Source organism: Marmota marmota, unplaced genomic scaffold, assembly GCF_001458135.2.
Source record: "Marmota marmota marmota unplaced genomic scaffold, marMar, whole genome shotgun sequence".
NCBI classification, from domain to species: domain Eukaryota; kingdom Metazoa; phylum Chordata; class Mammalia; order Rodentia; family Sciuridae; genus Marmota; species Marmota marmota.
In genome coordinates this window covers 37,258,061-37,273,352 of record NW_025999900.1, presented here as the reverse complement: position 1 = coordinate 37,273,352, position 15,292 = coordinate 37,258,061, and the positions used below count along the sequence as shown (strand labels likewise).

At 40.7% G+C, this 15,292-nt stretch overlaps 1 gene segment (V, D, J or C); it reads left to right on the top strand.

Moving 5' to 3' along the window:
• Positions 1 to 3,160: 3,160 nt before the first annotated feature.
• On the top strand, positions 3,161 to 14,414 carry LOC125615399. The segment is given in 3 exon segments: positions 3,161 to 3,270; positions 3,687 to 3,989; positions 14,122 to 14,414. Coding segments are annotated over 3 exon segments (636 nt in total).
• Positions 14,415 to 15,292: the final 878 nt, after the last annotated feature.

Here is a 15,292-nt window from a genome sequence, read left to right as displayed (position 1 = left end):
TTTTTTTGAGATAAGAACATAGAAAAATCCACTCTATTTTGGAATATGTAATACATTATTGTTAACTACAGTCACTCTGTGGTATGATAGAACACCAGAACTTATTTTTCCCATGTAACAGTGACTTTATACCAGTTGAACAACCTCTCTTCTGCTATTCTCCCCCCTCCCTTTCTGGTCTCTGGTAACCACAGTTGTACTCTCAACTTCTTTGATATGCACTTTTTAAGTTTCCACATATGAGTAAGATCAGGAGTTATTTGTTTCTCTATGTCTGGCTTATTTCACTTAACATAATGTTTTCAGGTTTATCCATATTGTCATGAATTATAGGATTTCATTTGTTTTTATAGGTGAATAATATTCTATTGCATATAGGTACCACATTTTCTGTATCCATTCATCTGTTGATGGACACCTATGCTGATTCCGTATCTTGGCTATTGTGAGTAGTGTATCAATAAACATGGGGAGTGACTAGGGAAGAATGGAGGAACTTTGGATTTGGCAGAAGATAGTGAGGGGGAAGGAGGGGATATGAGGGTGGGAAAGACAGTAAAATGAGATGGACATTATTACCCTATGTACATGTATGATTGCATGAATGGTGTGACTTTGCATGGTATACAGCCAGAGAAACGAGAAGTTGTGCTCCATTTGTGTACAATGAGTTGAAATGCATTCTGCTCTCATGTATAAATAATTAGAACAAATAAAAAATTCAAAAAAATAAACATGGGTATGTACATGACATACTGATAAGTCATTTTCTTTGGAGATATACCCAGTAGTAGGATTGCTGGATCATATGGTAGTTTCATTAAATTTTTAAAAAAATTTAATTGACAGATAAAAATTGTATGTATATATTTAGGAGTATCATATGATGTTTTGATACATGTACACCTTGAGACACAATTCAACCCATGACACATCACTGCTGCCAATGGTACTTTCATTCTCTAGGCTGAGGCATAGACAAACTTCTAGTGCTTCTTCCTCCAGTTATTTATCTAGTAATATTCCCAGTGAGATAGTAGGAGGTGGAAACACAGAAAGGCCGAGTTCCATTTTTTTTTGGCCTGAGAAGGTAAGATCATCTTGGTCTTGTAATAATTTCTTATGTTAACATAGTTCATATGTTTATAGAATGATGTAGTTTTAGAAAATATTGTGCTCATTAAATGGAACCTATAATCTCTCATACAGAGCTGAAGAAACTGCCTTTCAGAGGGCAGGTGATTTGCACAAAATCACACAGCTATCAAGTCCACAGAATTGTTCACAATACACTTTGACTCCTCATCCAGTGCTTCTTCCACTTCAGAAAGTATACTCAAGGTCCATATGACTAAACCATGATGCTGCTACTGCCCTGAAAAAAAGATACATGATGTTTTATAGGTTGCATGTGTCTGAGCCTTACTGACTCTAGTCCAAGTACAAGTTACCACAGGGGGGCGCTGTCCCAATGACTTGGATCTAATGTGTCTAAACCCTTTCATATTTCAGGTCTGTACAAGTGTTCTCCAATCATCAGGTTCCTCCTACATACTTCTTTTTTCCTTCATCTGATCCCAAGGAGGAGCTGGTTATTTATGTTATGCCTTGTGATATCTTCTCTGTCAAATGTTAGTAGAGATTATCAGCACTCACTGATTTTTTTTTTTGCATGAGAAAATGGAAACTTTTGTCATTCAGAATGCTTTGGACAATTTTAGTCCTGAAAGAGACACCTTCCAAATATTTCCTTATAACTTTTTCATTCCTATATTATATGAGCAAATAACTCAAATAACATGCCACTATTTAAAATTTTTCACATTAATGTGAAATCTAACATGTTTATGACAGCATTTAGTTGATTCAGTTAACATTATGGTATCTTTTGCCTATGGATCTTTTCATAAAGGCTTTTTAAAAAATATTTATTTTTTAGTTTTAGGTGGACACAATATCTTTTATTTTATTTTTATGTGACGCTGAGAATTGAACCCAGTGCCTCACGCATGCTAGGCGAGCGCGCTACCGCTTGAGCCACATCCCCACCCCCAAAATGCTTTTTTTTTAAAAAAGTAAATGTGTATGTTACTGTTATTGAGTTTATACTATGTTTATTTCTTTTTATTTTATTTCTTTATCTTTTTAAAGATGGGGTGTCACTATGTTGCCCAACCTGGTCTTGAACTTGGGATCCTCCTGCCTCAGCCTCCCAAGTAGCTGGGATTGCAGGCATGTGTCACAAGGCCTGGCTTTACTGTAACAATATATCTTTTCAAGTCATATATGTAATTTTATGCAAGTGATTTCTACTGGCCATGGTACTTTGCATGTGGTTCAGATGGAAAGAAAGGGAAAGTGAAGGAACTATAATTTATTGCTGAGTGTGACTCTGAAATAGATATTCTAGTCCCTGTTTTCTCGATGATGAAACTGAGGCTCAGAGGAATGAGCATCCCAATGTCACAAGCTGGGACAGCTGAGATTTGAATTTAGGTCTTTCAGACTCTAAACCTGTTTTGTTCTTCTTTGTCACCTGCATTAAGTGAGGTGATGATTTGTTGGGAAGTGACTCTACACTAGATGTCCCACCATCGCTGGTCTGTTACAGACTAGTGAAGGGTCTGCTTCTCTGTTAAAGATTTGTTAAATGGGGTCTGAGATGTTAGACATGGATTTGGTGGGATCACACATGGACACCAGGTGTCAGAGGATGGAGAGTCTGGTTCAGACTGCCTCATCTGCTCTTCTTTGGAATGAGATTGGGATTCCCTGGTTCATCTTGGTTGCATAGAGATCAAGGGAGCATTTCAGGGTATACAGTACCAGCTCTATGAGGGTTATGCTCAGAGCCATGAGTATCTGTGTGTCCTAGAGCCAGACAACTACAGTAGATGACCTCTCTCTGGGATTGAGAATAAGGAAATTTGTGGAATCTACCCTCTTTATGTTGGATTCATTTAGACCAACTCTCTAAGGGGTTAGACCTCAGAAAAGAACCAAAAATAATTTGGCAGTTTTTACTCTCTATTCTTGGGGAGTCAGTTGAACTTTGAGCGGAAGCCCTACCCTGAGCAGAGGCTGCCCTGCGACTGGCTGATCTCCCCATGAGGAAGTGTTAGGAGTGGGCCCTGGCAGCTGCTGCTTTGCTTCTCCCCTGGTTCCTATTGTAGTACAGGCTCAGAGTCAGCAAAGCAGCCTCGTCCTGAACCCTAGTTTACACCTAGAATATGAGGCAGGTGATAAGAGTGACACTGTTCCTGATCCTGGGTGAGTTATTTTTGGATGAAGAGGAATTGGAATCTGGGCCTGAGGATTTTAGATAGGGAGGGATTCACAACCTGGTCTGCTACCAATTGCTCTTCATCCAGGGGAGAGTTTTGGGATTCTATTTTTCTCCTAAACCTTTGTGTGAGATGTATATTAGGGCAGTAAAGATGTTCTGGGTTACAGATCCTTAGGGTCTATCCTTGAAAGGGAGAAAGCAGACCTACCAGGAATAAATGCAAATAACATTTTTGTCCTGAAACATAAATGAGATGTAAAGTGTATGTGTATGTGCATAGGGAAGCAGGGTGTGGGGTGGGGTGGATTCGGCTATGAGAGAGAACTGTGGGGGAGCTGAGTGGGGCCTTCTCATTTACCTTGTCCCAGGATGGAAGTCAGGACTGTGTTCACTCCCACAGGCACTTTAAGCCTTGCGAAGACCACCCAGCGCATCTCCATGGACGCCTATGAAGGACAGGAAGTGAACATATCCTGTAACCACACCAACATTGCCACAAATGAGTACATCTTCTGGTACCGACAGGTCCCCCACCAGGGACCACACTTTGTCATTCAAGGATATAAGACGAATGTGGCAAATGAAGTGGCATCTCTGTTTATCCCGGTTGACAGAAAGTCCAGCACCCTGAGCCTGCACCGCGTTACCCTGAAAGACAGTGCTGTGTACTACTGCACTGTGGGTGGCACAGTGAGACAGCTGGGTGTGCACCTGTGCAGCATCTCTGTGGGAGAGAGTTGCAGCCTAGGGAGAAGCCCAGAAGCAGGGTTTTCTAAAACTTCACTTTATTTTATTTTTTTCATTTTCAGAAGGTGTTAGCAAATGTATGTATTCTTATTATATTTTAAAATTTTTCTTATTAAAAATATAGGCATTTCCTTTATGTGGCCTAAAATAAAAAAAGTATAAAAGGGCATATAATGCATTGTCTTTATTCCACCATTGTCCCTGACCATTCAGTTATCTGAAATGATGTAGCTTACAGTATTGCTGCTCAGCTCACTGGTATTCCTCAGTTTTTGTGTATAGACGCCTACACATATATGTGTGGCTTTGCACACACATACACAACTTTATGTATACTACACATACTTTATATCCATGCTATATGCAGTGTGGACAATATGTTTCCCAACTTTTGAGAAATTCAGCCTGTCAGTTTATTATTTATTTTTCCACAAATTTTGAACATTTCTATTCATGTTCAAGTATCTACAAACTGGCTTCCATGTGTCCTTTGAGTTTAAATCTCTCTCTCTCTCTCACTCGCTCTCTCTCTCTTCTGTCTTTCTCTTTTCTTTGTTCCCACTGCTGTTTTGTGGGTGTGTAAGGGAGAACAGAGATGATGGTAGAGGAGGGAATGGGGAGAGCATTTGTTTCTGATTGGCATTATAGACTATTTTTGCAACACCTGAATCAGAAACAGAGTTGGTGACATTATTACTTCTCAGAGTCGACTCTGTTGCTAGTCTCTTGCTAGTGCTTCTGGAGTGGCTTTGTCAGAACCATGAGTTTCTTTTTCTTTTTCTTAAAATTTTTTAAATGGGATGTTGTCTATGATTTTTATGACAGGGACTAGTTGGGTGCAGTGGTGCAGCCTGTAACCCCAATAATTCAGAAGGTTGAGGCAGGAGGATTGCAAGTTCAAAGTCAACATCAATAGCTTAGCAAGGCCCTGAGCAACTTACAGAGACCCTGTCTCAAAATAAAAAATAAAAAGGACTGGGGATGTGGCTCAGTGGTTAAGGACCCATGGATTCAATGTCTGGTATCACTCTACCCCCCACCCCCACCCCCCACATAGGGTTAGACCACTGAATAGGAGAGTATTTGTTTTCTGGCTCAACTCTCAAAGTTTGGTGAGGGAGTGGCCCTGTGTGGGTGTGGGGGGCAACTTTAGAGTGTCAGCTCCTACAAACCCATCTCCTTTGGTTGACATCTTTCTAGACAGCGGTTAGGGGCTTATACTAAGTGCAACAATATCCTAGTTGCCAAAGAAGCTAGCTCTTCTCCCCAGTGCTCTTAAGAAGACCAGTATCCAGTATATCCAGTACTTCTTGGATTCAGACATACGTGTGTGTGTGTGTGTATGTATATGTGTGTGTGTATATATATATATATATATATATATATATATATACATACATACATATATATACAATTATATATATATATACATATATATANTATATATATATATATATATATATATAAAATTGGGAATTGAACCCAGGACTTTGTGCATGCAAGGCAAGCACTCTACCAACTGAGTTATATCCCCAGCCCTCACAAGATATTTTGGAAAAAGCCTAGTGTCTCTGCTTCTCTGCTTCCCATTCTCTCAGTGGGGAAAATGAAGGAAGAGTCAAAGCTCTTTAGAAAAATACCCCTCTGCACACCACAGATTCAAAGGCTGAAGATTCAGACACCTGCATTTTTTAAAATAATTTTTATTTAAAAAAATAAATTGTACATTACAGGAAAAATAAAAACACAAGCAAAGAACAAAGTCATCCAGTCACAAGAAGCTTAGTTGGACGTGTCCCTCTAGGTTGTGTGCATATATACACAATATCCCATTTTGTGTGATTGAGATTGTGGTGTGTTTGATGCTTTTCCACACATCATGAATATTCACCAATTCAAAAGCCTGAAGCTACATGAGTATTTTTTGATAATTAAGATTACACTACACCAACTCAATCTGTTATCCTTTCTTGGGGATAACATTTCACTGAAGTCAGAAATGGCAACAGGCCTCTCAATAGACATATTGGCAGATTTACAAGTAAAACAATTCATTCCCTTAATGCTCAATTTAAAATGAAACAGCAACAGAATACACCAAGCTTGTTTCATTACCAGATTTCTACTACTAAAATATTAGCAAGAATGAATGTTCCAGTGAATTAAAATATTCCTATAGTACAGCTAGAAGATGCACACACACCAGTGGCTCACATCAAAATGTAAATCTTTGAGCACTTGCTCCCATCTTTCCCTGTGCTTCCCTGTGCCCCTATGCTCCTAGCCTAATGAACAAGTCCTGATACAGAATGCCCAGAGTGATAAAGCAATTCCATGTCCAAGATGCATCTTTTCTATCAATTATAACAAAAAGACATTTACAAGTTGGCTAATTCACTAGCACTACTTTTTATGATTCACTGTCACCTCAGGCATCTAGAAAGCTTAGATGTCAGACACCTGCATTTTTATGGCAAGCTCAGAGTGATCCCATGTCCCTGGACAACCTATTCCCAAACCAGTGGAACTGCTGTCATGAGAATTGAGAGGGTGGGGTTGAGGGGGTTCTCTGTGATGTTTTCATCTAATTATGAAATAAACATCTATATCTGGGAGCCGTGGGATTATTTAAAAAAGAATTATTTAAGTTATTCTGTGGACAACTGGTCTTAGGTGGATGATGCTGTGGTTGTAGTATAGAGGTGAAAGAACTCTGTCAGGGAGCTGGGGAGCGGGGGTTAAGGCCCAGTTCCTTTCAAGGAGTCACTCACTGTGAGGAAACAGCACAGATTTTGTTTTTAGATTTGTATTTATAAATACGAGTGTATGTTAATCACTTTGGAAGAAAGAAGTTGGTGGCAATAAGTATTGTGGAAAGGGCAAAGAGATGCCCTTTCATAGTAGAAGGCTCAAATTCTTCTTGTACTTCATTCTTGCTCCGTGCTCAGGGCAGCAGAACAGACAAGAAATGTAGCCAGCTTTGGAGCAGGCATTTGTGACTTTGAATCTTAGATTTTCTTCCTCTATAAAATGGGGATCGTAAAACTGTCTTCCAGCACTAATAAAAGTTAAAATAATATCACACCAAAGGTTCTGCACTTAATTAGTATTCATCAGATGAAGGTGATATATAGCCTACATTATAATATCTACATAATGAAGTCATTAACCTAATCTGCTAACCTTTTATCACTGTTTGGAGGATGACATAAAGTGTTGTACATTCAGACCTCTCTTAAACTGAATAAACCTATGCAAATATAAGAACTGTTTTGGGAGATACAACTGTTGGTCTTGTTATCTATGATTAAAACCAATAAATTAATCAACCATTTCTCTGTAGAAAGATCACATAATATTTTCTTTCATTTTTTGGCCAAATGATCCCCAGGGTAAGGTCTTCAAGGTTCAATGGATAAATGATGGTGTTGCGGAGGTTCCCCCCAAAGTTCCTGTGTGAACGCAGGCGTGTTCAGGGGTGAAATGATTAGACTGTGAGAGCTGCAAGCTAATCGGCCCCTCCTCCTTTGAATGGACTGAATGGCAACTGTAGGCAGGTGGAATATGGCTGGAGAGGCAGGGCCATGGGGAGCATGCCCTGGAAGGGTTCATCTTCCCTGTGGCCCCTTCCCTGCTTCCTGAAGCCATGAATGGAGCAGAGGTCTTCCACAAGGCCTTTCTTCCACGATGTGTGTCTCCTCTTGGACCCAGAGCAATGGACTTGGCTGACTATCAACTAAACCTCAGGAAACATGAGCCAAAATAAACTCTTCCTTCTCTTTCTCTGAGTTGTTCTTGTTGGGTATTTTGGTCACAGCTTTGAAAGCTGACTAACAGATGGTTCACAGAATAACTTTTGATTCTGGATTCCAAGTTATGCATGGTAACTCTGCCTCCAGGCTGAAGACAGTTTGGATAAATAAATGATTACAAAGCATTCAGAGCTTTGTATAATTAAGGAGACTTGGATGAGTTTTGGTCTGTGTGACTTGCAGTTGATAGTGTATTAAGGTGCATGGCTTTATTCTTCTTTAGTGATAGGACTTCCATCAATTATCAGAAGCAGAAATATTTATTAAGCATTCTTTTTTTAAATTTATTTTTTAGTTGTAGTTGGACACAATGCCTTTATTTTATTTATTTTTATGTGGTGCTGGGGATCGAACCCAGGGCCTCGCATATGCTAGGCAAACGCTCTACCACTGAGCCACAACTCCAGCCCTATTAAGCATTCTTTAGAGTAGGGTTGTGGCTTAGTTTTTGCCAGTGGACTGAGTATATTATAGGCTCATAATCTGTCTCTTCCAGACGTGTGTGTGTGTGTGTGTGTGTGTGTGCGTGTGTGTGTATGTTTTTTAAAAATACAGAATATATGACTGATGTTTCCACATGGTCTCTCTGATATGGTAGTGGGAGTTCTTATATACATTCCCAAGAGCACAAAAAGCAGGACAGCTTCCTTCAGGTGAAGCTCAGGATTGTCATGATGTCCTTTTTCCTTCATTCTACTTCTTATGCAAACCATACACCAACCCAGAGCTCTAAGGAATAATAATAAAGAGAGATACAGACAGGGTGCAGAGGCAGGGAAGGTGGCAGAGTGGCTCCTTTGCCAAGCGATCACATTTACTTATACTAATAGGTTACATTAGATCATTAGTACCAAAACCACATCATTGTTTAGAGTGTCAGTAAGGTTGCTTATTCTGCAGTTACATTTCACAGTAACAAAATGCAATGTTAGGAGCTTTGTGCAGTTTTCAAGAAAGTCCATTGTCTGAAGTTACTGGTAGGCGGGCAGCTCCAGGAGCACTGGAGCTTGGTGAAACATAGTTATCTAGCAAACAAGTTCTTCTGTTCCCAGGAGCTATGTGCCTGCAATCAAGGTCAAGGCTTGATGAGGCTCTAACACAGAGGCATCTCAGTGCATTGTGTACCAGCTAGATATTGCACATATATTAGCTATATTATTAGATCCTAAGAGAAAAACAGGGTACCTGTTACCCCCCGGGAGTTTTCTCACCAGGGGAATGCTTCACTGTACATTTCCATGGTCAGAATCCCTACATCCAGAGCCATGGGGAGGGGACTCTACAGGTTGTCAATATCAGAAAGCATGGTTCACTGAGGGTCATCATCAGTGTAACAAACTACTGTGATAGTTATTTTAGAAAATTTAGAAGATAGTAGTGAATAAAATAAAGAAATTAAAATGCCCTCAAATCTCAATACTCTTAGATAGCCATAGTTTACTTTTTGGTATACATACTTGTCAAAATTTTCCATATTATGTAAGAATATTAACTGATTATGTATAATAAAGTGACTGTGTGAGATAAGAATTAAAGACCTTCTGAATCAAGATGGAAGTACTGGGTGTTGCTCTTTTGAGAATTAGATCATATCTTCTGGGTGAGTTAATTCTCAGAGTTGAAAATCAATAATAGTTCAGGATTATGTTCACACCCAATCCTGTGGCATCAAACTTGTTTTTACAGTTCACTAAAATGTTTAGAGGTTTATCTTGCCTGACAGATAAAGTCTGGCTATAGAAACTTCAAAAAAAATTTTTTTTGGTACCACAGATTGAACCCAGGGTGCTTAAATATTGAGCCATATCCCTAGCCTTTTTTATTTTTTTATTTTGAGACAGCATCTTGCTAAGTTGCTGAGGCTGACTTTGAACTTGTGATCCTCATGCCTCAGCTTCCCGAGATGCTAGGATTACAGGCATGTACCACTGTACCTGTCTGGATGGGGCTTTTTAATTTCTGGAAATGTGACTGCTTTACCACTTGAAATTGACTGAAAAAGCTATGAGAAATACCCAAATAGTAAACAAGTGAGTAAGATAAATATTGGACGGAGAGTCAAGGTGTGTCCTGGTTATTGAGTTCAGCTCAGTTTATTAATAAACTGGCTTGTTAATAAATCAAGTAGTAGAAGCATATGTTTTATGATTGAGGTTTCAGAATAAGCTTTAATAAGTCATGATATTGAATGGATTTTAACTTCTTAGTTTAGATTTTGTGGAAGTTTGTTCTCACTGTCTTCAACTTTAGTTGAAGTGATAAAGTAACAGAGTAACTCCCCATTGTTTAATTAAATTTAGTTTAGATCCATTTATTCCTTACAATGAGAACAGACATTGTGATTCATTGTGGTTCTCTTTCCTTGTATGTTCTATATTATATTTAATGGTTCTACTACTATTTACCCCAGATACTTAAATCAGAACCACATGCCTCTGTTTGCAGAGCAGTCACATATGTCCATTCTGTCCACAGAAGGCTATCCACGCTCCGGCTCTGCCCATCTGCTCTTTCCCTCTTCAGTTTCCAGCAACAGTCAACATATGTCCCCAACATTGCCTCAGTTGACAGTATTTTTAATCATTGCATTGTCTAGATGAGGGTTATAGAATTGAAAAACCATAGATGCCATTAAATTATTATGGCTATGACATTTTATTATTTCACGTTTGTTCACATTTCCTACTAGAAAAAGTCAATGTCACAGCCAGAGAATAATGTTCCTGGCATCCTCAATTGAATCCCCATCCCCCACTATTTTCTAAGTTACTTTAACATTTTTACAGTATATCACTATGACTACTTTCTTGTACTGCTTCCCCCCCCTCAGTAGTTTCTATTATCTTTATTTTTACTTTTATTGACCAGATGATGTAATTTCATTATTTCTCTTCTTTTTAAAAGAATCAATGATCTAATACAAAAATGTATCTTTTTCTCTCTTTTCTTTTTTAGCCTTTGTTGGCCTAAGCTCCCAAGCCTCGACTATATCTTCTGCTAGAATGGTCTTGCCTTCTTTGAATTGATGGTTTTCTGAGAAATTCTATAAGAGTGACTGATAAGTTCCTTTTCCTCCTTCCTTTACTCCCTCCTCCCTCCCTTGCACCAATCCTTCTGATCCTCAGGGATCAGGCTGGAGAAGATTCATGAACAAATGCAATTCCTTTTTCTTTGGCTGGTAACAACTAAGTACTTACTTTTTATTTTCTTGTGTTTTACTTGTCACCATGCTTGATTCTGAGCTGCTGTTCAGCTCCATGAGCAACTGAGCCTGAATTAATTTCCCGATGCCTCTGCCCTGAGGGTTATCCTCATGCCTGCTGTGAAGTCTGTTATGGACAATAACTCAGACACCGTACACATTCAATTTTTCTTTGAAGCCTCTTAATTCTCTTTATGTGTGTTCATACCTGAGATGATTGGGGTGCAGCATACAGGATCACATACTCAGGGATTAGGGAAGAAGGAAATGTCAGAAAACACACAAATTACACCACGGCTCTGAAATCACAAGGGCAACAAAAACTGTGCATCTGTATGTATGTGGATTGAGCTAAAAAGGAAGAACATTCCTGAATTATCCAAAGTTAAAAAATGTCAAGGCTCACTGGAAGAACTACTTCTGTGTTTGGCCCCCAGATGGCAATGCTGCACAAATAGAACTCTGGTGGTGGTGTTCAGCTCTTTGTTCAGTTCTTTGCAGACGCATTAGAAGACACATTAAAAGAATTTAAAAGTTGGAAAACACCCATATTGTCAAGGAAGACACTCTTCTAACCATCTCTGGAATGTGCTGAGTCAATAGATTTCTAGGGTATCAGCCATATCCCACTCTTGCTTATTCCAATGGCACTGTTTTCTCAGCCATATTCCTCCTACTCAGGGCAGATCCTCAAAAGGACCCTCAGCTTCTTCTCTGCTCAGCCAAGGGCTTGGATCCTTTAGCAGTACTAACAATACTTTTTTCCATGAGTGCGTAAAATTCAATTCCGTCTTCTTGTTCCCTAGAGGTTTGGTATTGCAGCTGGACTTTGAATAGAGATCCTTTTCATAGGTAAGTTTGTCAAGGCCTCACTCACATCATGTTGATGTTGCTGGAGGACACAGGGCCCAGTCAATGGCCCAGACTGATGTCCACGTTGCTGTCTCTGAAGGAGCCTCTGGAGGTGCAAGCTACTCATCCTTTGTTCTTCCATCTCAGTTCTGATACCTATACCACCCCAATCAAGGCCTCCAGCTCCTTCTGATGTACGTGTCAGGGACCACTCTGATTAAAGGCATCTGTGGTTTTGAGGCTGAACTTAGGAAGAATGAAGCCTTCTTCCACCTGAGGAAGCCCTGAGCCATTGGGGGATGTGACTGAGTACCTCTAGGCTCTGAATGACACAGTTCCCTGGGGCTCTGGGCAGAGCAGAGCACAAACTTCAGGTGAATGTGAGCCTTTCAGTGACTCAGGGATCAGGCTGGAGAAGATTCATGAACAAATGCAATTCATGAGAAAAGCATAATTTCTGAAACAAAGGCAACATGGCAGTGCTGTTTTTGTGTGTGGATTTCCATGTGATCTGTGACCAGATAGAGTGTAGTGACTGTCTGCACTGATGGTATTAATTCACTGGGGACACTGTAGGCTTCTCTCTCACCCTGAAACTGATCCTAAGATTCCAGATAATTGGATCTGTGAAGAATATTTAAAAAAGTGAATGGGAAGATAAAGGATAACAAGAGTTAGGAAGAGTTGGGAAAGGGCTGAAGAACATGTGGGCAAATCTAAGCACTAAGCGCACAGGGGGACTATTTACTGATTGTTTCTTTATTTGCTTAGCAGTTCTCCTTTAAGATGGAGCTCAGATCCCCATGGATTCGTCATCAGGTCAGGTTGAGGAGCTCCTGGGCAGAGTTGAGAATGGAATTGCAGGCTATCCTTGACTATAATAGACATATCTATATACTGTATCATATATATATATATAATATAGGATATATAAATATATCCTATTTCTATTTTTTCATTTTTATAACTAAAAATTTTTAAGATGATCTTTTATCCCTTAAGCTAGATTTTTTTCCAATATTCCTAATGAAATTTTTCTTTCTACAACTTCTCTAAGAAAAACAGACAAATAAATGAGAAAAATCTAGAAGAGGGAGATGAGTAAGAAAAAAACTGGGGGAAAAAGAAACATTTTGGGTGAACTGAAAAATATGACCCTCACCTCATGTTCACAGAACAGAACCAGCCCTGAGGGTCTGCAGGATGGAAAGGGGTAGAGAAGAGAGGAGGGGGAGGTGTCACAGCGGACTTCCTACACATGTCCCATCTCCTTTTCCATTAAAGTCTCATTATAAACACATGTTATGTTCATGTATAGATATAAACACATTTTCTAGCTATACAAAATTATTATGATTTATTTGTATTTACTTTTCACAAAAGTAGGATGAGTATTTCATGTATCATGAAACTGTGTTCCTTTGCTGGCCCTTCATATAAATCAACGCTTAACTCCTCTGTCAATCTACACATTTTGATTATTGTTTAGAAAGCAGAGTCACCAAAACTATGATTTTCTAGAATGCTTTGACCTAGAAGAGGTCCCTATTGCTCTCTGAGATATCCTTGTGCTATTTTTACCTTCCATGCAAACTTTTCAACTTTCCTACTTAAATTAGTTCTCAGGAAAAGACTAGGAATATTGAGGGTCTCTCTCCTTACTGCTCCCTTCCCCCACCAGCCCATGTTGTCCCACCTCAACACAAACACTTGCATGCATGAGTACACACACACACACCCCACACATACACAACTTAAGAAAAGATTACACATTCAGCTTGTGCTGGGCATCATTGCTGGAGTTTCTGGTTAGGAAACAATGAAGAGGTCAGGTGTGAGTGTGGGTGGTGCTTGCTGAGTCTGGTGGGACCGTAAGTCTGGTATTGACTATAAGAACAAAATCTGTCTAGGCCCAAGACCTGACACATGCCGAGCAGGGGAGAAGGCACCCAGTAATTGGGTTAGCAGCCAGCCATGCAGAGGAGACTGGGGGCTCTGCTGGGGCTTCTGTGGGTGCAGCTTTGCTGTGAGTCAGGTTCCTCCCAGATGGGGCTGAGGGTGTTTTAGGGCTGACAGTGTGAGGGAGGGCAGGGAGAGCTGGCACCAAGCCCCCTCCCTGGCCTCCATCCTCAGGGTGTTTCCTGGGATATTCTACAGGTGTGTAAACTGGTCATGGATTCCTCAGTGACACCAGCTGTGTTTGCTTTTCTCTTTCCAAGCAGGGGTGAGAGGGCAGCAGGTGGAGCAGAGTCCTTCAGCCCTGAGGCTCCAGGAGGGAACCAGCCCTACTCTGAGGTGCAATTTTTCCACCACCATAGACAGGGTGCAGTGGTTCCTACAGAATCCTGCGGGTGGCCTCATCAGTCTATTTTTCCTGGCTTCAGGGACAAAGCAGGAGGGAAGGCTAAAGGCAACAGCGGATGCTAAGGAGCGCTACAGCACCCTGCACATCTCCACCTCCCAGCTGGAAGACTCAGGCACCTTCCTCTGTGCAGCAGAGGCACAGTGCACCTAGGGGATCTGCAGCCTGTCCCTAAACTGCAGCTGCACCTGCAGCCACTGTTTCTGCATTGGGGGGTGGGACTTGCCCAGCAGCCTCTGCACAGTTTTGGGTGTCCTGATTCTTGTTGGCTGAATTTTAATTTCCTTGTTTAATTATAGATACACAATGCTGATCTGGAGCTCTCAAAGATTCTAGAAATAATGGCAAAATTTAAATCCTTGACCAAGTAGACAGTGTAAGTGTCCAACTCAGGGACAATGAGAGCAGACACTCTCATGGAGAAAAATATACAAACATTCGTGTGCTACTGGATCAACATACCTATTAATACATTACTCAGTTTTTAAGGGAAATCTAAAAGAGCACTGTCATATGTGGCTGTATTTGTATTCATGAACTTTTAGTGCTGGGGAGTCTTGAATAACAAATATAACAATAGCAAAGTAGCTGATGTTGAGTTAGCACACACTTGAAATGAGCGTTGTGCTGACCTCTTTAGTATCAATTAATCTCAACACTTGGAGGGATCCAACATGGCGGCGAGAGGGGAGGCAGCGCTTTCAGTACCTCCTCAACAACGGGGTCAGAGAGATGCATGGATACGCTTAGATTCGACCTGCTGAGAAACTCCTAGCAAAATTCCACTAAAGAGAGACCGGCTGGGAATCGGTAGGATTTTTGGAGGTGACAGTTTGCGCTAGATGAGTGAATCTCCGCCACGCAGCGCAGAGGTCCAGACCCGCCAGCCGCTGCCCGCGTGACTCGGCGACTGTCGGCTGCCTGCACGCGGCCCCCGCGTCAGGGTGGATAGCCTCTGAGGCGCAGCGCAGCAGGAGCGGTGCAGGGACTCTAGGAAGAGGTCTCTCGCCAAGCCTTCATGAAATAGCAAA